Source organism: Piliocolobus tephrosceles, chromosome 5, assembly GCF_002776525.5.
Source record: "Piliocolobus tephrosceles isolate RC106 chromosome 5, ASM277652v3, whole genome shotgun sequence".
Classification (NCBI taxonomy): Eukaryota; Metazoa; Chordata; class Mammalia; order Primates; family Cercopithecidae; genus Piliocolobus; species Piliocolobus tephrosceles.
Window position 1 is genome coordinate 12,335,598 of NC_045438.1, and position 22,836 is coordinate 12,358,433.

The following is a 22,836-nucleotide window of genomic DNA, read 5'->3' on the forward strand; positions in this document are numbered from 1 at the left end:
CTTTCAGGACATTTAACTTGTATGTCTTGTGTGTACACACGTGTTTAGGAGCATGCGTGTATTATCATAAAGTATTTAGAGTGGTCTTTAAAAATGCAGTTATTAAAAAAATCAGTTTTTGACCCATTAGGGGTCTTTTATAGATTTCAGTTCTGGAAATTTTTATAATTCTGCAACATTTTTATTTTTCAAAAGGTAATTTCTTTTCTGCAGTTTTGTTGATCTAATTCAGTCATAATGGACCATATATTGTAGAGTGGCTTTTCTGTTTCGCTCATGACTTTGAAATAGCTTTGATTGTATATCAAGATACAAATTGCCAGGAAGAAATGGATTATATACTGAATATAATTTGGAGTTATGTTTATAAAATATAAAGCATACTTTATAAATGTTCAGAATGAGGTAGACTGTGATGGTACATATTTGGAAAGAGTTTCATGATTGATTCCTTCTGGTTCACTTTTAAAGAATTGTATTGGCTCTCAATTTGTATCATTAAATCTTATTTTGTTAGCTTTGCAGAAATAGAACTTTGTCAAAATTGTGATGATTTGAGAAGTTGGCTAGGGATAGAGAATTGGCAGGCAGTGTTTTTAGAGAACAAATTAATGAGAAATTGCATTTTGAAGGTGAAAAGAAACATTTTTATTTTTCTTCTTTTACAGCATCCTTCTCCCCTGCACCTTGCTTGAGCTCTGCACTGTGGTTTTTTTTCTTCCCAATTTTTTATTGTGTTAAAATACACATAAGATAAAATTTAATGTTTTAATCATTTTCAAGTGGTTCAGTGATATTAAATACATACATAATGTCTGTGCTGTAATTTTTATCAGAGAACTTAGAAAATGGACCTGCCATACTTTCTCAGTACTTCCTGCTTTGCTGTGTGGATCATAGCAAAGTGCTCCTATACATTGTTTTCTGTGTGTTTCAAAGAGAGAAAGAGGCGAGGCACTGAAGTTCAGAGCAGGACTGAACTTGCCCACTCATCAATTAAACTGTCAGTAGCTAGCACATAAGTACATTTTTAGTTCTGTCTGATTTGTATCTTCTAGTCCTTCGCTGTTTTTTCCTTAAGGCATAAGTTTTTAGTTCTATATTTCTTTTGTGTTAGAAAGAGCTCTATAAACAAGAGAAACAAAGCATAACAGCTCCACCCATGTGGTACTCCTTGTTCACGGTAAGAGCAGTAGCAGTCACGATCATTACTCTCTTCAAGTGAAAGAAAAGTTCTCCTTTTGAGTTTTCACAGGTAAAAATAGAGGAGAAGTACGGTGCTGAAGAGATGTTTACGTACAAAAGTTTTACAAAGAATTATTTTAAAAATTATAAATAAATTTGAATTCACTTACTGTGTTACTGAATATTTTCCCTATGCACTGTCTTTCATAGGCAAGAGGGCACATTGGGAGATGCAGCTTACAAGAGTCCTGAGTCTGATCCAGAGGACTTCTCCGATGAAACAAATACAGAGAATCTGTATGGCAACTCTCCCCCCAGCACACCTCGACAGATTAAACGCATGTCAACCAAACACCAGAGGAATAATGTGGGGAGGCCAGCCAGTCGGTCTAATTTGAAAGGTGAGTCTTGTACTTTTAAAAAGTTGTACAAGAGGGCATGGCACTTGATTGATTTCTTTCTGCAATAAGGTTAGCAATTTCTTTTATTTTTAATTTGATTTTCATGCTCCTGTTAAGTTCCATTTTTTATTTTTGAATTATTACTGTTAGTGTTAATAAAAGAGACACATAGTTTTCCAGAGAGAGAAAGGTTTGTCCTGAGGATGGTTAAAGCCAGCATTGCGCGAGGCATTTGAAGATGTGAAAGAGGGCAAATGTTTCCCAGTGTACTAATCCAAGATGGCTACGGGTTCCATGGGATAGATGGCCTTCTGTTCTTTCAGTCTCTTAGGCTGAAGTTTCTAGATTCTCTCTGCCCAGAAGTGGTATATTGGGGATTTGAGGAGAGACAGAGCCAGGCTGTCTTCCCCTGGATTCCCTCTGTTCTCTGCTGGTGCCCCGAGGTGCTGCCTTTAGGGTATAGGGCTCTCTTTTTCACACTAAGCACAATGACTAGATGGTACCCCTCACCTAACAACCATGACAGAACCTGCTTTCTACTTTTCTCTTTCTTTAGGATAGTAAAGTCCACATACTGCTCTACTAGAAGCGGAGAGTTTCGTGCTTTTATCCCCCCAGCCTCCTTTTAGTGGGATGTAACTGTTCTTTTTTTGTGGTAGATGAATTGAATGATACTGCACTGTAGCCTCCTTGTGCCCTACGTGATGGCCTGGAACCCTGTGGTTTTAGAATTTACCTGTTAATCATAGCAAACCAGTTGTCCTAAAACAAATGCCATATATTCCTGGAATTTATTCAGCTATTACTGCATGAGATGTGGATTTTAGTCTTCATCTTGCCTGAGAAATTTCTCACTGTTGACCTCACACTCATTTCTGCCTCTCCCTTTCTGTAGTCTGTGTTCATTCTTCCTCTTTGTTCTGCTTCCTCTTTCTGTAGATTTCTTCCATATATTGAGCTTTGATGGCTGTTAGTGGCGTCTTCACTTTGCATCCCCATCAGAGCCCTTCCTCAAGAGAGAAGGAGGGCAAGAGGATTGGGTTTTGTTGTGTTGATTTGCTTGAGTGAGATCCTATCCAAGGGAAGTTCCCAAGCAGGAAAGAGTCTTTCCCACAAATGATTTTTCCACATAAGATACTTCTTAAAAACTTCATTTGCTGTAATTTTTTAACCTACCCCTTTGGAAACTTCCCATTGCAATTTGTCATCTTGAAAATCATTTCTTGTACATTTTCTCAAAGAAATTTCTCAAATGATTATGGAAGTTTCTTATCTATGGTAGGAATCAGTGAAGTAGCATCTACTGAATCAACATTAGTTAATAAATATTTGCTTTGTGTTAGTAAAGTGAGATGATGTCGGTAGTACACTTGCTTTTTCTTGTTGATTCATACTATTTTAGAACATGAGTTGAGAACACAATTTCCCCTTTTTATACATTGAGAAACTGAGGCCCAGGGTTTCAGAGCAACTCTTTTTAAGTCCAGAAGGCTTGAGATAGTGTCAGGACTAATTTATACCACTAGTTCTCATGGTACTCTGTTTGGACTTCTTCCTAGTACAAGCAACAGCGATTACGCTTATCTGAAGGCAATATTTGAGTTGACTTTATGGTCTTTCACTAATCAGTGAGACAACCAGTCACTAGATGTTTGTTGAGGTTCTGCTGTCCTGCTGGGCTGTGTGAGAGATAGAGGGAAGGGAAAGGATTGGCCCTTTTCCTCCACAATTTTTAAAATTGTTTATTTCATGAAATTGTAGAATTTTAGAGCTGGAAGGAGCCTCAGAGATTGTTTGCTCAAGTTCCTGCCATTTTTCAGATGAAGAAGCTAATGCTCACAGACCCTTTGATTTATAGCTGTCTGATAGCAGACCCAGGACACCAAAATCCTTAATAACTTATTCTTTTTCTTATTGCAAAAGATAATGTGTTTGTTGCAGGAAATTCAGAAAATACAGACCAAAAAAAAAAAAAAAAAAAAAATCACCCATTGAACCTGATACACAAAAGTAGCTTCTTTTACCATTTGTAAAAGCTTGACTACAGACTCCATAGCTTTTTGCTATATATGTTTATGTTGTTGTACTATCTTTACTATTTTATAACGGCTTCTTAAATTTAATGTTTTACGAACTTTTTATGTCACAGAATAACCTGTACTTTTAATTTAAGTGTCTGCAATATCATTTGTAGCAGCGTCTTCACAGTTGTCATGAGCAATTAATGGGTGCTTACTGTGGGTTAAGCACTGTTCTTAGCACCTCAAAAGAATTATCTTTTGAATACTGTAATAACCCAGTAAAGTGTTGGTCTTATGTAATACAAATTAAGTATCCCTAATCCACATGCTCCAAAGTCTGAGGCCTTTTGAATACAGACATGGTGCTCCAAGGAAATGCTCATTGGAGCATTTTGGACTTCGGATTTTTGGATTTGTGGTGCTTACTCGGAAAATATAGTGCAAATATTCCAAAATCCAAAACACTTCTGGTCCCAAGCATTTCAGATAAAGGACTTTAAACCTGTACTTATTTTATGGCTAAGGAAACTGGCTCAGAGCAGTTTTACGGCTTTTAATTTTAAATGTCTCAGTCACATGTATATTAGAAAGTGGCTTCACGTGTATGCCAGCTGGTGAATTATTTCTTGCCAACATTCTTGTTTATGAATGCCAAGACAAGGTGGAAGTGAGATGCCAGCGGTAGACAGGTGGGCCATTTTAATGTTTTAGTCTTGTGTTGTGATGGTTAATAGTCCTTGAGAATTTATTTGTTCTCAGACTATTGCAGCACAGCATGGTGGACAAAAGCAGAAACTTGGTTGCTCGATCGCCCAGACTCCAGTCCTGGTTCCACCACCTTCTGCATATGCAGCCTCCATATATCATTTTCTTTACCTGTAAAATCATCTGTCTGTAGTGTCGTGAGGATTATTTATTCAGTCTTAGCTATCATCATTATTATTGTAAACTCAGGATTTCTTTTTTTTTTCTGAGATGGAGTTTTACTCTTGTTGCCCAGGCTGGAGTGCAGTGGCGCAATCTTGCCTCACTGCAACCTCTGCCTCCCGGGTTCAAGCGATTCTCTTGCCTCAGCCTCCTGAGTAGCTGGGACTGCAGGCATGTGCCACCATGCCCGACTAATTTTGTATTTTTAGTGGAGACAATGTTTCACTATGTTGGCCAGGCCAGTCTTGAACTCCTGACCTCAGGTGATCCACCTGCCTCGGCCTCCCAAAGTGCTGTGATTACAGGCATGAGCCACCGTGCCTGGCCGTAAACTCAGGATTTCTTCCCAACACTTACTACTTTTTTTCTTGACTTAAATCTTAAAGCAAAATTAAATAATTATATTGTTGACATATCCTTATTAAAATATCCTTATTAAACGGTGTTCCCATTTTTAGGACCCTGAGTTTTAGATTAAATGATTGTCTGAAGTCATGTAGCTCCTGTTCCTGCTTCTGTCCTGCCTGGACTACACATTTCCTTGTATGTCTTCCTAGTCCTTTGCTTTATCTCACTACTTATGCTGCTAGTATAGTTTATTGTTATTGTTGCTGTTGCCTGTCTTTCCTTCCTTCCATCCTCTTCCTCTCTTTTCTTTCTTCTACCTTTCTCACTCTTTCTGTCCTCACTCCCTTTTTTCCTTTCCTCGCTCTGTTCTTTCCTTACTTCTCCATTCTTTCCATTGAATTAGCATTTGAATGACTCCGTAGGCATGTGCTCTTTTGGAAGATGAGTAAGACCTAGTTCCAGGTCAAGTAGGGAGTACCCAAATGACCGACAGTGCAGGCTCCTCTGGATGCACACAGGAGGCAGTGTTGAGAAGACCTGGGCTTGGGAAGACTTCTAGAACAAGTGACATTTGTGCTGTGACCTCAAGGCTGAGTCAGGAAGACCAGTATTTCAAACTAGCATGTGACTTATAATAGTATATTGGCCCCCTCAGTATTTTGAGGAGTTTTGTAGAATTAATTAGATTGGTCAGATTTATTTAAAAAGCTGTTCAAGGAAATATAAACTGTTACATTATTTCTTTCTCACTGCAACAGGCAAAGGCTCTCTGAGTCATACTATTAACTTTAGAACTGTGGTCAGTGTTGGACTCATCTTTTAAACAAACAGTCACCAATAACATTTGCATTTTTCAGATTATCTATCGTTGTGTGACAAACCACCGCGAAACTTGGTGGCATGAAAGAGCAGTTATTTTATTGCTCATGATTCTGTGGTTCAGGTGTGTAGGCAGGGAACGGGTCATCCCTGTCCAGGATGTCTGGAGCCTTGGCTGGAATAGCTCAGTTGGCTGGAAACATCCTGGCTTGGCTGGGGCCCTAAGTCTGAGCCCTCATTTTTTTGTCTGCATGGTGTCTGCTGGATCTCAAACGTCCACGATGGCTCCCTCACTCACATGTGTCTGTTACTTGGGCTGAGAGGGCAGGAACAGCTGAGGGCTGGCTGGCACGGGTTTCTTTCCATGTGACCTTCCACATGGCTAGCCTGGGATGGTCCCTGGGTAATTGGACTTCTTACATGGCAGCTGTCTTTCCTGAGAGCAAGTGTTTTGAGTGACCAAGGTGGAAATTGCAGGGCTTCGAGGCCTTAGCTTCCGCAGTTGTGTAGTATCACTTCTGTTGTGTTCTCTTAGTTCCATGAGGCTGGCCAAAATTCACTGTGGGAGGGGACTGCTCAAGGCAGCCGTACCAGGTGGGGTTTGTTGGTTACTTTGGGAGGTTAACTCCTACATGCATTCATTGTAAAGCTTTGGGGAATTAGAATCTGGTCAGTCATACTGTCTTTGCGTCCCCTAGCCCCTAACCCACAAAAATGCAAACAAAAAACATCAAGTGCATCCCTGAAGTAATATAAGGACCCAGAAAGGTAACTGAGGGGATGCTTTAGAGGAAGAGATACTAACCAGCAATACTGGCTTTTTAGCTATGGTAGCCATGCTCATGAACTGATTATACAGGTATGATTCTTGAAATGTTATTACCGCTGTAGGCTCAGAGTAGCTACTAATGTCATGTGTTTGTTTTTTATAATTGTAAATTCAGATGTTGAGAAAATTGGTAGCCCTAATAATGGTGCATATGTGTAGTTAGACAATTGACTCATTGAAATTATTTGATGGAATTATAATGGTGCTAATTTCCTGCAAATCATTATCAGTGACATGTTAGAATGGGAAGTTATAGACAGGAGAAATTAGAGATAAAACATTGGTACTAAGAAGAATGCCTGTATATTAATATGGTCTTAGTTTTCTAAAGATAAGAGAGATGCACACCATAATACAGCATTATGGAATTTTACAAAGTTAGTTGAGTTAGAACATCCAATATATAACGGCTCTCTTCTACTTAGTAATAGGTGGAGGCCATTGTTCTGTGTAAGCACATTGAAACTAAAGTGTTGTTTGGATCATTATAACCATGTTCCCTATAGTATGTTTCCATATTTTCAAACAAAAAATACTATTGTGGGGAGCATCTCTGTTCATTTATCTTTACTCATATATGGAGTATTTTTGTAGATAGTGGTGGAATTGCTGTATTGAATGGTATGTGTGTTTTAATTTGGTAGATATTGTGTATTCTGCAAAAGTACTATTCATTTTGAATCTTCTACTGACAATGTATGAATACCTTGTTTCCTTGTATTTTCTATATTATTAATATAGAAAATTTTAAACTGCCAGTTTAGCTGTTTAAATTTGCCTATTTCTCATTTTACATTTATCTTTACTAAGGAGAATATAGTTGGGGATTGTGGTTGAATGAATTAGGCCAGTATGAAATTTATTGGAAATATGAGACTACATATAAGTACAGTATGTAGACATGTATATGGTGTGTGTGCAGCCTACACACACACAGATATATACAGCTTCAGAAATGTCTCACTTGAATCACAGTATTTAATTGAATGCAACTATTTGCAAAATATGAAGAATCAAAGAGAGTTCAAGTTATCAGAACCCTATTTATATTGCAGTCATGAGGATTGTGGGCCCCTGGAAACTGCAGATTTTATTATGTGCATGTGTGCGTTTTTGTAAGGAGTCCATAGTTTTCATCAGATTCACAAATGTAGTCTGTGACCCAAAAAAGGTTAAGAGGCATTGACCTAGATAACATTTACCACGAATTTAACAAAACTGCTCATCTTGACATGAGTTGCACTCAAAGGATAAAGTCATCAGATGCATAGCAAATGCAGAATCAGTGCAAAGGCTACAAGGTCTCTTCCACACTAGCCAAGAACAGATACCCCCCCAACTCCACATATGCTGCTGGTTTTACAGAAAATGACTTTTTAAAAGGTCATAAATGCCAACAAGTTTGTTCAGTAAGAGGATATTATCTTTGTGCAGATAGGGATAGAAGGGAGGCAGCAACTCCTGTGAGGGGCACCCACTTTCTCCCCATTGATCAAACACTGTTCTCTGTGCTGCTGGCCAGTGGGTTCTGCAGGTGCAGTTAACCTCCCTAACCTGTTGTGTTGAGTTAATGAAAGGGAGATTGTCTTCCACGGGCTGACTTAATCAGAAGCCTGGGAGCCACCTGGAGGAGAAGCGGAAGCAGCCATGGCCAGAGCGTGAGTAGGAGAAGGCTGTGGGTAGAAGGCCAAGGTGGAGCATATAGCTCTAGGATTCACTTTCTCAGGACCCAACCTGACTACCTGTCGGCAAGTCCGTGAATGCTGACCATGCTGATGCCTTCCCAGCACCTGTCTGTGGGTAACTATCTGTAACAGGAGCCCCTGGGGGCTGGAGTGCAGGCTACTGGCCTCTCTAGGCTGCCGGTCATCCCTGGTCCCTCCCCTGACCCTGCTGAGGCCCAGGACCCTCAGCCCACAGGCATCTGTAAGGGAGCAAGGAAGTGAATCCCTGAGATACGGCCATTTGCAGGGCTGTTGCATGGAGGACGTGCCTCTAGGGGCCCAGCTGGTATGGGAACAAGGGTAAGGCCAGGAGCCTGTTGTGGGCTAAGGCTCCAGAGAGGACCATGGCCATTGCAGCAGCAGCTTTAGATCTGGTGACTTTCAGGAGCACAGGAAATTATCTTCCTGATGCCTCTGGGGCATGGCCCCCAAATGCACTTGGGCCTCAAGTGGGGCTGCCCTGTGCAACCACTCCCACTACAGCTTGTACAGGGCTCTAAGCTCAGTGTCTTGTCTTGGACCTTTTAGACCAGTGTGGCTGTTATATGGAGAGTTGACCAGCAGAAACTGGTATCTCTACTTCAGTGGGGACTACTTGTGATACCAGATGGACAGAAGGTGGACAGACTCTACCCACGGACAGGCAGATGCTCTCAGGGAGGGTAAAGGCCTTCAGTTATTGTTTCTTTTTGTTGTTGTTGTTAGAGATGGGATCTCACTGTGTTGCCCAGACTGGCCTGAAACCTCTGGACTCAAGTGATCGTCCCGCCTCAGCTTCCAGAGTAGCTGACACTGCTGGTACGTGCCACCACCACAAGTTTCAGGCCTTCTTTTAAAGGGCTTTTATGTGATTAAGTCAGGCCCACTCAAGAAAATCTCCCTTTTGATTAAACAAAAATGAGCTGGCTAAGGGCTTTAATTATATCTACAGTCCCTTCTTAGCAGCAGGATGTTAGTGTATGTTTGAACAGTGGAGACAAGGTGCTGTGTACTACAGAATGACTGCTGCGTCTCATGGCCCAGCCTTCACCAAAAGCTGAAAATTCCTGTTTCATTGGGAAAACTTTCTTAATTTATATGATAGTTTTAAAAAAGACATTTTATCTAAAGACTGTGTTTGAGTGTTGGGTAAGGATGATTAGCTCTGCATTACCTGGAAGTCTGCTATCTGACTTCCCAGTTGATGTAACCTACCAGGTAAACGCAAATGAACTCAGTAAATAGGCTTGATTTCGTACCGTGATGAGTATTAAATTTAACACCACAGGAGCTAGCTGTGGTGTTATACTTTTGGAAAATGGTAGTCATTACCAATTTATAGCAATTAAGATTTTGATAAGTTTTGGACTATATTTAGTCAAATATAACTATTTCTTCTTAAGTTTGGTTTCAGAGAAAGACAGTCAAGCCATTTTTTTCCTTCAATGTTTGTTTTCTTTTTAATATAGCAGAAGGAAGTACATTCAGTTTATCTCATAGTTTAAGTAGGTTAAATAGGAATTTAAAAGACATCCAAGCCAAAGCCCTTTTCAGAATGTTGCTGGGTGATCATTATCAGCTTCATTTTGCATTTCTATTCTAGTACTGCCATAGCGGGATGGTCATCAGCCATAGCTGGATTACAGAGATAGAGCAAATATTTTGCAATTTATATGAGAATTTGTACACACACACAAACACACACGTGTCCCTGTTAGGAAATATCTCAAGGTGTGTGTGTGTGTACATGCATGCCTGTGCCTATGTGTGTGTATCTGCTAACAGTAGTGAAATTAGAATGTTTGATTTTTAAAGAATATCATACTGATGTAAAATGGAGCTGGTAAAATGGTTACAAGTCGGATTCAGTCTGTATAGCTAGTGAAATGTTTATGTCAACCAGAGTGGATTTAAATCCATATTTCAGCTCTGTAGTCCAAACTTAGCCTGACTTTCAAGGTTCTGGTTTGTGTTTCCAGTCTTCCATATACAGACTCGGTGTTCAGCCACACTCTTTTCTTTGCTGCCTTTGTGTCTCTTGTTCTTTTTTGCTGGCTTCAGATACACTCTTGCATTCTTTGCTTCCCTTATTTAAGCTTCCATTCTTCAAGGCCCCAAATCAAGTACTTGCTTTTACTTTAAGCCTTTACAGACTAGTTAGCCTACGTAATCTTCTGTGGTATTCACTGTCTTAGCCTTTCCTTGGTCAGTTGGTACTGCCTTGCAAGCACCTTTGACAAGTCCGAGGATGGTGTGGTGGCACCAACATGGGCTAGGACCCCTCTTCTAACATTAACCATCTGTCTAAACATCTGTGTTCTGTGGTAATCTTCATCGTCATATTGTTAGGAACATTACGACAATGTCTGTAAAGCCCTTACCTGGAAAACAGAAGCTGGATAAAGCAATTTCTCCAAATGTGGAGCCTTTGTAGCCATGTCAGAGATAGTGGAAGCAGGCCCAGGAATGTGCCCGTTAGCAGGAACGCAGGTGATTCTGAACATACGCTGAAATTTGAGAAGCTTGAATGAGATGATCTCAAGCCCCATCAGGTTGCTGACTTGTCTGGTATTCTAGGTCATCATTGCTCTGAAGATCGTCTCATACTTAAAGATTATTCATCTGTTTACATCTCATTTGAGAGCTCAAATAAGACTGGTTTCTAAAATTTGGAAAATACGTATATTGGAGAACATAAAAATTGCAAGAGTTTGATTAAAAATATGATTAATACATATTCTAAAGAGCCATTTTTAGTTGTAGATGGTGGGAATTCATTTGTCTGTCTTATATCCATCAGATGAACCATATTTGTCATTGGTTTTTTTCAGTTTCGTTGTAAAGTTTTCTTTTTAAAAAATGTTTTATGTTCTTCTGATTTTACCGGAATTATTGGTGACTGGCCAAAGGAAAAAGTGTTCCAGAGATTTGCTTTAATTGTGCTACGAAAATCACACCATTTATGTATTTATTTTATTTATTTATGTATTTTTTATTATACTTTATGTTCTAGGGTACATGTGCACAACGTGCAGGTTTGTTACATATGTATACATGTGCCATGTTGGTGTGCTGTACCCATTAACTCGTCATTTACATTAGGTATATCTCCTAATGCTTTCCCTCCACCCTCCCCCCACCCCACGACAGGCCCCAGTGTGTGATGTTCCCCACCCTGTGTCCAAGTGATCTCATTGTTCAGTTCCCACCTATGAGTGAGAACATGCGGTTTTTGGTTTTCTGTTCTTGTATTAGTTTGCTGAGAATGACGGTTTCCAGCTTCATCCATGTCCCTGCAAAGGACATGAATTCATCCTTTTTTATAGCTGCATAGTATTCCATGGTGTATATGTGCCACATTTTCTTAATCCAGTCTGTCATATATGGACATTTGGGTTGGTTCCAAGTCTTTGTGATTGTGAATAGTGCTGCAATAAACATACGTGTGCATGTGTCTTTATAGCAGCATGAAAAATCATACCATTTAATTGATAGTCACTTGGGAGATCAGGTGTCCCATTCATCTTAAGTTATGAGAAACTATTTTTGTAGTGCTGTAATTAGAACTTGCCAAATAAAACATTCTATATATCTAACCCCTGTACTTTTTATTCATTTTCCTTTTCAGAAGCTCTGTTTGCATTTGACTTTTTTGTTAGTTGCAGGGAAGTTTAGTATTAATAGGAAACCAAACAAACAAGCACACCTGTCCATTGGTAATAGGCTTTTGGTTGTTATTAAAAAGTTCCTTAGTCATGTCAGAGTGGGTAAAAACAAAATGTAAAATGCTCAGGGAAATTCCTGTATTTAAGTCTATAGACTCCCCCACCCCCCAACACCCTAATATTGTTCTCAGGTCTCCCTTAATTGATAAGTCCCTTATGATTTTATAGAGGCCTAACTGGTCTTCAGTTGCCAGAAAGCACTGTTGGGTTTACTCTCTGTGTTAGTCCATTTTGTGTTGGCTATAAAGGAATACTTGAGACTGGGTAATATATAAAGAAAGAGGTGTTCATGGTCTGTATGCCATACAAGTATGGCACCAATACCTACTCAGCTTCTGGTGAGGCCTCGAGAAACTTTTACTCCTGGCAGAAGGTGAAGAGGAAGCAGGCATGTCACATGGAGAGAGAGGGAACAATAGAGAGCTCTCACATGAACTAATAGAGTGAGGACTCACTGGTTACCGTGGGGAGGGCACTAAGCCATCCGTGCGGAATCTGCCCCCATGACCCAGACATCTCTCATCAGGCCCCACTTCCAACATTGGGGGTCACATTTCAACATGAGATTTGGAAGGGGCGAGCATCCAAACCAAATCACCCTGTCTCTCCTTCTGTCACAAGTCTGTTATTTTAAAAAGGTAGCTACTGCTGAGGTGGAGTAATTGGTATATCCTTTTTGCACAGTAGCTAGACTGGAGTTTGTCTGTTTTAAGTTTGAATTGCATCATTATTTAAACGAAGATGTATACATTTATATTTTTTCCAGAACCAACTTGGATTATGTTTTGGGGAGAAAAAAAAAAAAAGAAGCTTCTCTGTCCCATCTTGCTCCTTTCCCAATTTGCTTTTCCTTAAACATACTATGTTGGTCCAAATGTTAAACCATTGCTTTATGTGAACACAAAATTTCAAAAAATTGTGTAATACACTGTTTTGTATCCTGTAAGGTAAACTTAACAAGATTTGTATTTAACTTATAAAAGTTAGTTTTTCAGGTTTGCTAAAATGAGATTATGTTTATGTAGAAAAATGGGCTTGTGGCATTTTTTCCTCTTAGGTTGCTTTAATTGTTGGAATAAAGGTCTAGGATGAGAAGCTGCATGTCATTATTTTCATGTTTTGCCCCGGTAAGTGTAGCGTGGATTTGGAATAATGCTTGTAAGCCAGTCTTCTGGGATTATTAAAGTCATCCTAATGACTGTCATTTAATCCTTGGTTTTCCCTTAGGACCTTTCAATCTAGATGAGAAGAACTGGAATAAATTATATAAGAAAAGTAATACTTTTTTACTGTCAACTATTACTTTCCAATTATAAATTGCATGCAGATAGTCTGTGGCCATTATCGATAATGCACCACAGTAGTTTTAAAAAGTATTTTAAAACCCCAAAACCTAAGCCAACAAGATTGTTTTTTATTACACAATTTTTTGTTTTCTTTGATTCAGAATCATTTATTTGGATGTACATAATAGTTAATACACATTCTATTCTAGGTCCTTATTGCCTTTCTTCTGCGTGCTTTTCTTGGATGTTCTTATCTCCTATCACGATATTAAATAATATCTGTACATACTAATAATTTCCAAATCCACTTCTCTGGATTTCTCTCCTGAGCCCAACATCTATGTTTTCTTAGTTACCTATAGGTATTTCCACATGGATGTCCCATAAGCATGTCAAATTCAGTGTATTAGAAACTAAATTCATTTTCTTTACCTCCAGTCCTACACAGTGATACAGTGTATATGTCATTTTGTGTTTCCCAGTAGTAAAGTATAATATAAATTATCTTGAAAAATATAGTGGAGTTAAATGTGGAAGCACTTGTCACTTTTGCTTTCAAAATACCATTTTTTAACCAAATAGTATGTATGTGCTTTGTTAATAAAGGTATAAAAAACACAGAGTTAAATGCAAAAGAGCAAGAGATTTAAAGAGTTGGTCTAAGCAGTTTTTTTGATATAAATAAGAGTTGTTAAGCATTTATAGCTAGAAACAATAAAACTGTGAAGAAATTTTCTTAAATGGGCTATATAAAAAGTTTAAAGACATTTAGAAGTAAATAGATTAGTACTAAAGATAAAAATTCTATCTTAAAAATTTTAAATTTAAAAAATAATAGTTATATTAGTTTGTATACTAAAATACAGCAAAAAAATCCCTATGGACAGATTAGTTTAAAATCAATGGATCATAAAGTAAATTTAATATAAGGCAAATTTAATATAAGGTTAATCAAGCTGTAAGTGCTTTTGGGAAATTTGTTTAAAAATCCTTATTTTAAAATGAATTTAAATCAATTGGGAAGTAAATTGGTTTTAAGCAAATTTTCATTGGTGCATTGGTTTGTGGTGTATTGGTTTATAACCCATGTAAATATACCCTGTCCATCAAATCTGAAGATAGCTAACATGTCTTTAGATATTATATTCACAACTAATCTCTTATATATTCACAACTAATCACCTAAAACTAGGTGATATTATATATTGAGAAAATTATATAATAATTTCTTAGTATAATTGTTATATTAATATAATATATAATAAAATTCTTAGTATATAAAAAATATATACTAAGAAATTATAGTATATTCTGAGGTAAAAACAGCTTACAATTGATGGTGTGTTCTTATAATTGGAATTTTTATTTATTTAAAGAGATCTTTTATACTTTCTGATATGTAGATACATATACTTATATATATACTTATGCATATATATATGTTTTTAAAAAATGGGCCAAGCATAGTGACTCATGCCTGTAATCTCAGCATGTTGGGAGACAGAGGCGGGAGGATTGCTTGAGCCCAGGAATTTGGGACCAGCCTAGGAAACATAGTGGGATCCTGTCTCTACCAAAAAAAAAAAAAAAAAATTAGCTGGTTGTGGTGATGTGTGCCTGTGGTTCTGGCTACTTGGGAGGCTGAGGCAGGAGGATCGCTCGAGCCCAGGAAGTTGAGGCTGCACTTCAGCCTGTCTCAAAAAAAGAAAAATGTAAATGAAATATATTGGCAAATATGTCCCTAAAATTTACTTATATCATCATTGATTATATGTAACATTCTGATATCAGAGATGTTAACATATGAAAAAATGTGTGTCCTAGATTCAATGAAATAAACTATGCCTTGAGGGTAGAGGATAGATTGGGATGGCATTATAGGTCTGGGCATTATCGATATATGATGTGGAAATGAATGAGATCACCCAGGGAGAAGAGGTCTAAGATTAGCACTTTGAGAAACATTAACATTTTATGTAGTGAGCAAAGTTCCAAGGAGGTATTTGAAAAGAAGGGAATTAAGGAAGTGTAAGAACCCAGAAGCAACAGAATGAAAGGATTTCAGTAATGTAGAGCAATTAATAGTGTTAAAAATGCCATACAGGAAAGAGGATGTGTGTGTGTTCATTTCAAAGCTTGGAGTCAAATTATAGAACCTTTTCTAGTTGTTTGAAAGAAATGTGTGATTTTTGCTTTTTTCACATGAATTGTAAATGATTTTATGTGCCCGTATAACATATTAAACAAATTATACCAAATTAGTCTATATGTCTTCAGTCTTGATAATTTTAAATTTAAAATGTTATTGCCCACTTGTTTGTGGCAAAGAAGAAATAAAGGAATAGAATAAGGTCAGTGTTTTTGTCTGTCAGCTGTCTTTCAGCTTTTTATGAGAATAATCTTAAGGTGCCTTAAGGATTCTTGCATCAATCTGCGTAATTTTACCAATGACACAAGTGATCCAGATAATTTACGTGATTTCCTCTTAAGTTTACACATTTACCTAATGACAAATGCAGGAATTAAGTATATTTTCTCATCCAAGTTTCCGTCCGATCTCCCATGCTGCTGTTTCTTCCTTCTTCAATTGAAGGTGATTACTTACAGAAGTTTGGTTAAATGATTTGATAACTATGCTTTGTAGCATGGAAATTAATGGCTAGTTTAGGTGATTAGTTGTGAATATAAGAGAATACAGCAAATACTGGAAAAACGGAATTTTTTTGAAATATAGAGAAAAATGTCATATATTTTTTGATTCCTTTAATTTTCAGGATATGGTATGCTGTTTTTCTTCCATTTGCAGCCTAAAAATATAAATACGTGTCAATATTGGTTTTATTGAAAATATTGAGAGTAGCTTCATATTTTAGAGTTAAATAATGTTCTGTTTATTTTTTTTTAATAGAAAAAATGAATGCACCAAATCAGCCTCCACATAAAGACACTGGAAAAACAGTGGAGAATGTGGAAGAATACAGCTATAAGCAGGAGAAAAAGATCCGAGCAGCTCTTAGAACAACAGAGCGTGATCATAAAAAAAACGTACAGTGCTCATTCATGTTAGACTCAGTGGGTGGGTCTTTGCCAAAAAAATCAATTCCGGATGTGGATCTCAATAAGCCTTACCTCAGCCTTGGCTGTAGCAACGCTAAGCTTCCAGTATCTGTGCCCATGCCTATAGCCAGACCTGCACGCCAGACTTCTAGGACTGACTGTCCAGCAGATCGTTTAAAGTTTTTTGAAACATTACGACTTTTGCTAAAGCTTACCTCAGTCTCAAAGAAGAAAGACAGGGAGCAAAGAGGACAAGAAAATACGTCTGGTTTCTGGCTTAACCGATCTAACGAACTGATCTGGTTAGAGCTACAAGCCTGGCATGCAGGACGGACAATTAATGACCAGGACTTCTTTTTATATACAGCCCGTCAAGCCATCCCAGATATTATCAATGAAATCCTTACTTTCAAAGTCGACTATGGGAGCTTCGCCTTTGTTAGAGATGGAGCTGGTTTTAATGGTACTTCAGTAGAAGGGCAGTGCAAAGCCACTCCTGGAACAAAGACTATAGGTTACTCAACACATCACGAGCATCTCCAACGCCAGAGGGTCTCATTTGAACAGGTAAAACGGATAATGGAGCTGCTAGAGTACATAGAAGCACTTTATCCATCATTGCAGGCGCTTCAGAAGGACTATGAAAAATATGCTGCAAAAGACTTCCAGGACAGGGTGCAGGCACTCTGTTTGTGGTTAAACATCACAAAAGACTTAAATCAGAAATTAAGGATTATGGGCACTGTTTTGGGCATCAAGAATTTATCAGACATTGGCTGGCCAGTGTTTGAAATCCCTTCCCCTCGACCATCCAAAGGTAATGAGCCGGAGTATGAGGGTGATGACACAGAAGGAGAACTGAAGGAGTTGGAAAGTAGTACGGATGAGAGTGAGGAAGGACAAATCTCTGATCCTGGGGTACTGGAAATCAGACAGCCCGTCGACAACAGCTTCGACATCCAGTCGCAGGACTGCATATCCAAGAAGCTTGAGAGGCTGGAGTCTGAGGATGATTCTCTTGGCTGGGGAGCACCAGACTGCAGCGCAGAAGCAGGCTTTAGTAGACATTGTCTGACTTCTATTTATAGACCATTTGTAGACAAAGCACTGAAGCAGATGGGGTTAAGAAAGTTAATTTTAAGACTTCACAAGCTAATGGATGGTTCCTTGCAAAGGGCACGTATAGCATTGGTAAAGAACGATCGTCCGGTGGAGGTAGGTTTCCAGTAGGCATTAATACGATGATGTCCTTAGTTAGTTCCATTTATTGATTGTAAATTATAATGTTGATGTTATGTACTTTCATATTCTAATATTTTTAGCACAAATGGCAGTTATAAATTGCACATTTAAGCATTTCTGTAAAGTACTATGATAAATAAGAAATAGATCTATGAAAACTGCATAAAATTTGGTGAATTAAGTGCCAGGTGGTATGTGGAGGGAATAAGTTCAACCATGTAAATAGAGGATGGCAGAGGACAGGCCAGGTATAAATAAATACGGAAGGAAGACAATCATAGTCGTGGGTGACGACAAGCTGCATGTAAGTCAGGGAAAGAAATCCACATCACACTCAGGTATTTTAAATGAATAGGGCCCCCAAGGTCACAGAGAGAGTTCTTTCTTTATCCTTTGAAGTTGTTTTCTCTCTTTTGATTAGCATGTCAAGTTTTGGTCACTGTATTTTAAAGAGATGTAAATTATAGAGAAATGTCAGAATGATCAAAGGGAAAAAGCCAACACTATCTGGCAAGGTTAAAGTGTTCAGTGCAGATGATGAAAGTTTAAGGAAAGTCCTGATTGTTGTCAGATATGTGTTTCGAGATGTGTAGATTTTTGTGAGAGGAATGTGCCCACTAGAGGAAGTGACTTGAAAACAGTATAGATTTGCTTTTGATAGCTTGACGTGTTATAAATTCCTTATTGTAAAGGGTGTTAATACTAGAAAAGGGCATTTTGTGGGATATCGCTCTTGAGAGTCCAAAATAGTACTGTACAAGTGATTTTGCTCTTCTGGTGAGTCTGCACGTTCATCTGGCTAAAAGTGAAACCCAAATCTTTGCAATACCTGATCCCCGTGTGAAGTCTGTGATTCTGAATTTTAGTGGCTATATACATATATATGTACAGTCCCCTCGGTATCAGAGGAGGTTTGGTTTTGGAACTTCCCACGAATCACAAAATCCTAAAATGCTCAAGTCCCTGATACAAAATGATGCAGTATTTGTGTTTAACCAATGCACAGCCTCGTATGCTTTAAATAATCTCTCGATTATGTGTAATGCCGTATGTAATATAAACGCTATGTAAATGGTTGTTAATACTGTATGGTTTAGGGAATAATGACAAGAAAAAAGTTTGTACGTGTTCAATACAGATGTAGTTTTTCTTCCCAAATATTTCTGATCTGCACTTGGTTGAATTCATGGATGTGGAACCCACGGATATGGAGAGCTAATTGTATATACTTGTTATTTTAATTTTTTTAACTTCAGTTCTTTTTACAGAACCTGGCTTTAAATTCATAAACGATAAACAACTTGGAAACTGTGGAGAACACCTGAAGAGAACTTGAGTTTGCAAGATTTTGATATTTTATTCTGACAGCCAGATTATGAGCCCTTAGGAGAAAGGGTTAAGCATTCACATGAATTCAGGAGGATGTTTACAACACGAACCAGTGCTTTGTAGCTATATTTTAAGAGATTTACTTTGAATATTATTTTGATTGGAAATCTTAAACATGAATGGCTGGAGTGGTTTAATTTCATTAAGGACATATGTTGGCAAGACAGGGTTGATGTTTAATTTGTATTGTGACCACTGATTTTGAAGTAACTTGAATGAAGAAAAAGTCCTGGCAGTACCGACATCCCTTGGTATCTTATCCCAGGGGGATTTGTTCCAGGACCCCTGTGGACACCCAAATCCTTGGATGCTCCAGTCCCTATATAAAATGGTATAGTATTTGCATACAACCTATGTGCATCCTCCTGTTGCTTTAAATCATCTCTAGATTATAATACTTAACACAATGTCAGTGTTACATAAATAGTTGTTATACTGTATCTTTTTTATTTGTATTATTACTATTACTGTTTTAGAGACGGGATCTCACTATGTTGCCCAGTCTGGACTTAAACGCCTAGGCTCAAGCAGTCCTCCTGCTTTAGCCTCCCGAGTAGCTTGTATTACTGTTTATTGTTGTATTCTTATTTTTAATGTTTTTTCAAACATTCTTGATCTGCGGATGCGTATCCCACGGATTCAGAGGGCCGACTGTATAACCTCACCTCTAATTCAGTGGTTCTCGTAGGAGAGCAGCACATGAGAAGAGGCCACGGTGGGACAGGGGTGGGGTGGACATGTCAGGCTTCCGTAAACTGCTTCACCCACCCTTCTTCCCCAGATTGTCTTCTTCCTCTCCAGGCTCTTCATGGTGATTAACTATTGCTACTAATGAGGATTGTATCCCTTAGATATGTTATAGCAAGAAAAGTTTGAGAACAGGTGCCCTACATTTTATATTAGAACTCATGTTGAAAAAAGACAATAATAGTTTCCCCAGAGTTTTGAATTCTTACCTGAGTTGTAGTTCTTTGGTTTGACCAGTTGAGATTTCACTGAAGAGGTCATCTTTGTTATAGAAAAAAAGAAACACAAATTCAAAGTTTATAAAGTGTATAAATGAAAGACTTTATTAGAATTTTGTGTGGGTTGTTTGCTTTTCAAAAAATGAACTACAGAAGCCCCTGTTGTTTTAAATTTTGGTTCATAAAATGCTAAGTGTTCATCAAATAATGAAAGAGTAACAGAGAGCCAAAGTGGGACTTCTTCGTATTGGTGAGTAATCCAAACAAACAAAAGATAAGGCTCTCAATTCTGATTAACTTAGTGGGAAAGTAAGATTTTATTTTTATTCCCACTTTAGGAACATAATTTCTGTAAAGGGAGGCGTGTGTATGTGCGTGGGTATGTGTGTGAATATGTGTACAGTCCCCCACTCCCAGGTTTGTTTTAGTCAGGTTGGTATGTCAGGAAAAGAGTCACAATTTTGAAGTTCATTAAGTGGGTTTCATTCCTCACTGTGACCCTTTCTCACCACAGAATGTTGTAAATAGGAATCTTTCTGACTCGAAGCCTTTGCATTTGTAGAATGGGTATAATACTACCTTCTTACCTACCTCACAGGGTGGTTGTTGTGAGGCTGAAAAAGATATGTGGTAAGTGGTGTATGTGTTCCCACACTGCTGTAAAGAAATGCCTGAGACTGGGTAATTAATAAAGAAAAGAGGTTTAATTGGCTCGTGGTCCCATAGGTTGTATAGGAAGCATGGCAGGCAGCGTTAGCTTCTTGGGAGGCCTCAGAGAGCTATAGTCATGATGGAAGGCAAAGCCAGAGCAGGCACTTGTCATGGCAGGAGCCTGGGCGGGGTGAAGGTGCTCCATTCTTTTAAACAACCAGATCTCTTGACAGCTCACTCACCATCATGAGAACAGCACCAATGGGATGGTTCTAAACCACAAGAAACCCGCCCGCATGATCCAGTCATCTCCCACCAGGCCTCACCTCCAACACTGGGGATTACTGTTCAACATAGCGTGGGGACACAGATCCAAATCATATCAAATGGTAAAATGCTATACAAGTCAACCACAAACTTTAACTTTTAGAAGTTTTATTACATTTTTTTCCTTGAAACTAACTGTAAATTTGTGGGTGCAATTATACTTTTATTTTTAAAATGTATTCTGCCTTTTAACCTCTGCCAAATAATTGTAAATTTTAAGGGCATACATTTTAGGCAGTAAAACCTTTTAGGTTTAAGGACTGTTTTTTGTTTGTTTGTTTTGAGGCAAAGTCTCATTCTGTTGCCTAGGCTGGAGTGCAGTGGGTCATTCTGTTGCCTAGGCTGGAGTGCAATGGGACGATCTCGGCTCACTGCAACCTCCGCCTCCCAGGTTCAAGCAATTCTGCTGTCTCAGCCTCCTGAGTAGCTGGGATTTCAAGTTTGCACTACCACACCTGGCTAATTTAGAGATGGGGGTTTCACCATGTTGGCCAGGCTGGTCTCAAACTCCTGACCTCAAGTGATTCATCTGCCTCAACCTCCCAAAGTGCTGAGATTACAGGCATGAGCCACCGCGCCTGGCCAGTGTTTTTGTTCATTGTTAAAATCCTGAACTGACAAGGTACCACAGATTGTACATAATGCATATTTTGCAGTTTTTATGGTTTTGGTGATAATAGGAATGAATATAGGTGAAGGATTTTGTAGAAAAGAAGAAATACACATGTGATATTTGATTTTTCTTATCTGTCTTTATAATTTTTTATTAAATTACTTGTAACCAGTGTTTGCAAAGCACATGTGATGTTACATTTAATTTCCCTTTGTTTGTAAGCATGCTTACAAAATAATTTTTTTTTTTTTGAGACAGAGTTTTGCTCTTGTTGCCCAGGCTGGAGTGCAGTGGTGCCATCTCAGCTCTCTGCAATGTTTGCCTTGGGGGTTCAGGCGATTATCCTGCCTCAGCCTCCAGAGTAGCTGGGATTACAGGCATGTGCCACTACTCTTGGCTAATTTTTGTATTTTTAGTAGAGACGGTGTTTCACCATGTTGGTCAGGCTGGTCTCAAACTCCTGACCTCAGGTGATCCACTCGCCTCCGCCTCCCAAAGTGCTGGGATTATAGGTGTGAACCACCGCACCTGACTCAAAATAATTTTTCTCTAAAACTTTATTATATATCAAAATCTTTTAAAAGAACTGCAACTAGTGATACTAAAAAAAAAAAATCTGCAGTTTGTTTTCATAATATGAACGCCATAAATACCTTTAATGGTTTGTTCAACATTACATGAAGTTGTAGCTCTGTACCTTCTGGAAATTGATTTCCTCAGGACGCATTTCTAGTTACATAGGCAGTCTCGAATTGAAGCACATGGATTAGTTTCCAAAGTTCCCTTGAACAGGCAGTTGTTTGGGATCTTGAAAATACTTATCTATAGAAACAGTATTGTAAATAAGACAGTCTCAGATTATCAAATGAAGCTTATTTAAATCCATGTAACTGAACTAATAATACCAGCTGCAGTTTTATCCTGACTGTAAGGACTACCGTAATGTAATAGGAAAAAAGAAGAGGAAACCTTCCCTCCCCCATATCCATTTGTGGGCCCAGATACAATCCGAGATCTTTTTTATATTTTTTCATTTATCTTCTACTTCTCTTATCCCACTGCTATTTAGAACATCCCAGAATTTTATTGTTTGTACTTATTTTTCCCACTTTGCCGTCATGCCAATTCTTCTGGTCTGAGTGTTGTTGATCTTGGGTGTTAGGGATGAATGTATCAGCCATTTCATAATGTATCATGGTCTCCCTCTGACAGGGATTGTCTCACCTCCAATTCTTGCTCCTCCTTCATTAGATGTGCTTGTGTGGTGACCCTTCCCAACCCTCCTTAAAAGTTAACAAGAGTCTTCTCAGCAGTCTAGTAGTTTCCAGGTGTCCTTCCCAACAGCTAC

The 22,836-nt window shown here is 38.4% G+C and overlaps 1 protein-coding gene across 4 annotated transcripts in view; it reads left to right on the top strand.

Annotated features, from left to right (window-relative positions):
- Window positions 1–22,836, top strand: part of MAP3K4 (mitogen-activated protein kinase kinase kinase 4) — a 130,196-nt gene that overhangs the window by 44,515 nt on the left and 62,845 nt on the right. For all 4 annotated transcript variants that reach the window (XM_023223647.2, XM_023223646.2, XM_023223648.2 and 1 more), the window contains exons 2-3: window positions 1,396–1,586; window positions 16,153–17,516. In XM_023223647.2, coding sequence (XP_023079415.2) covers window positions 1,396–1,586; window positions 16,153–17,516 — 1,555 coding nt within the window. The remainder of the gene's footprint in view (window positions 1–1,395; window positions 1,587–16,152; window positions 17,517–22,836) is intronic.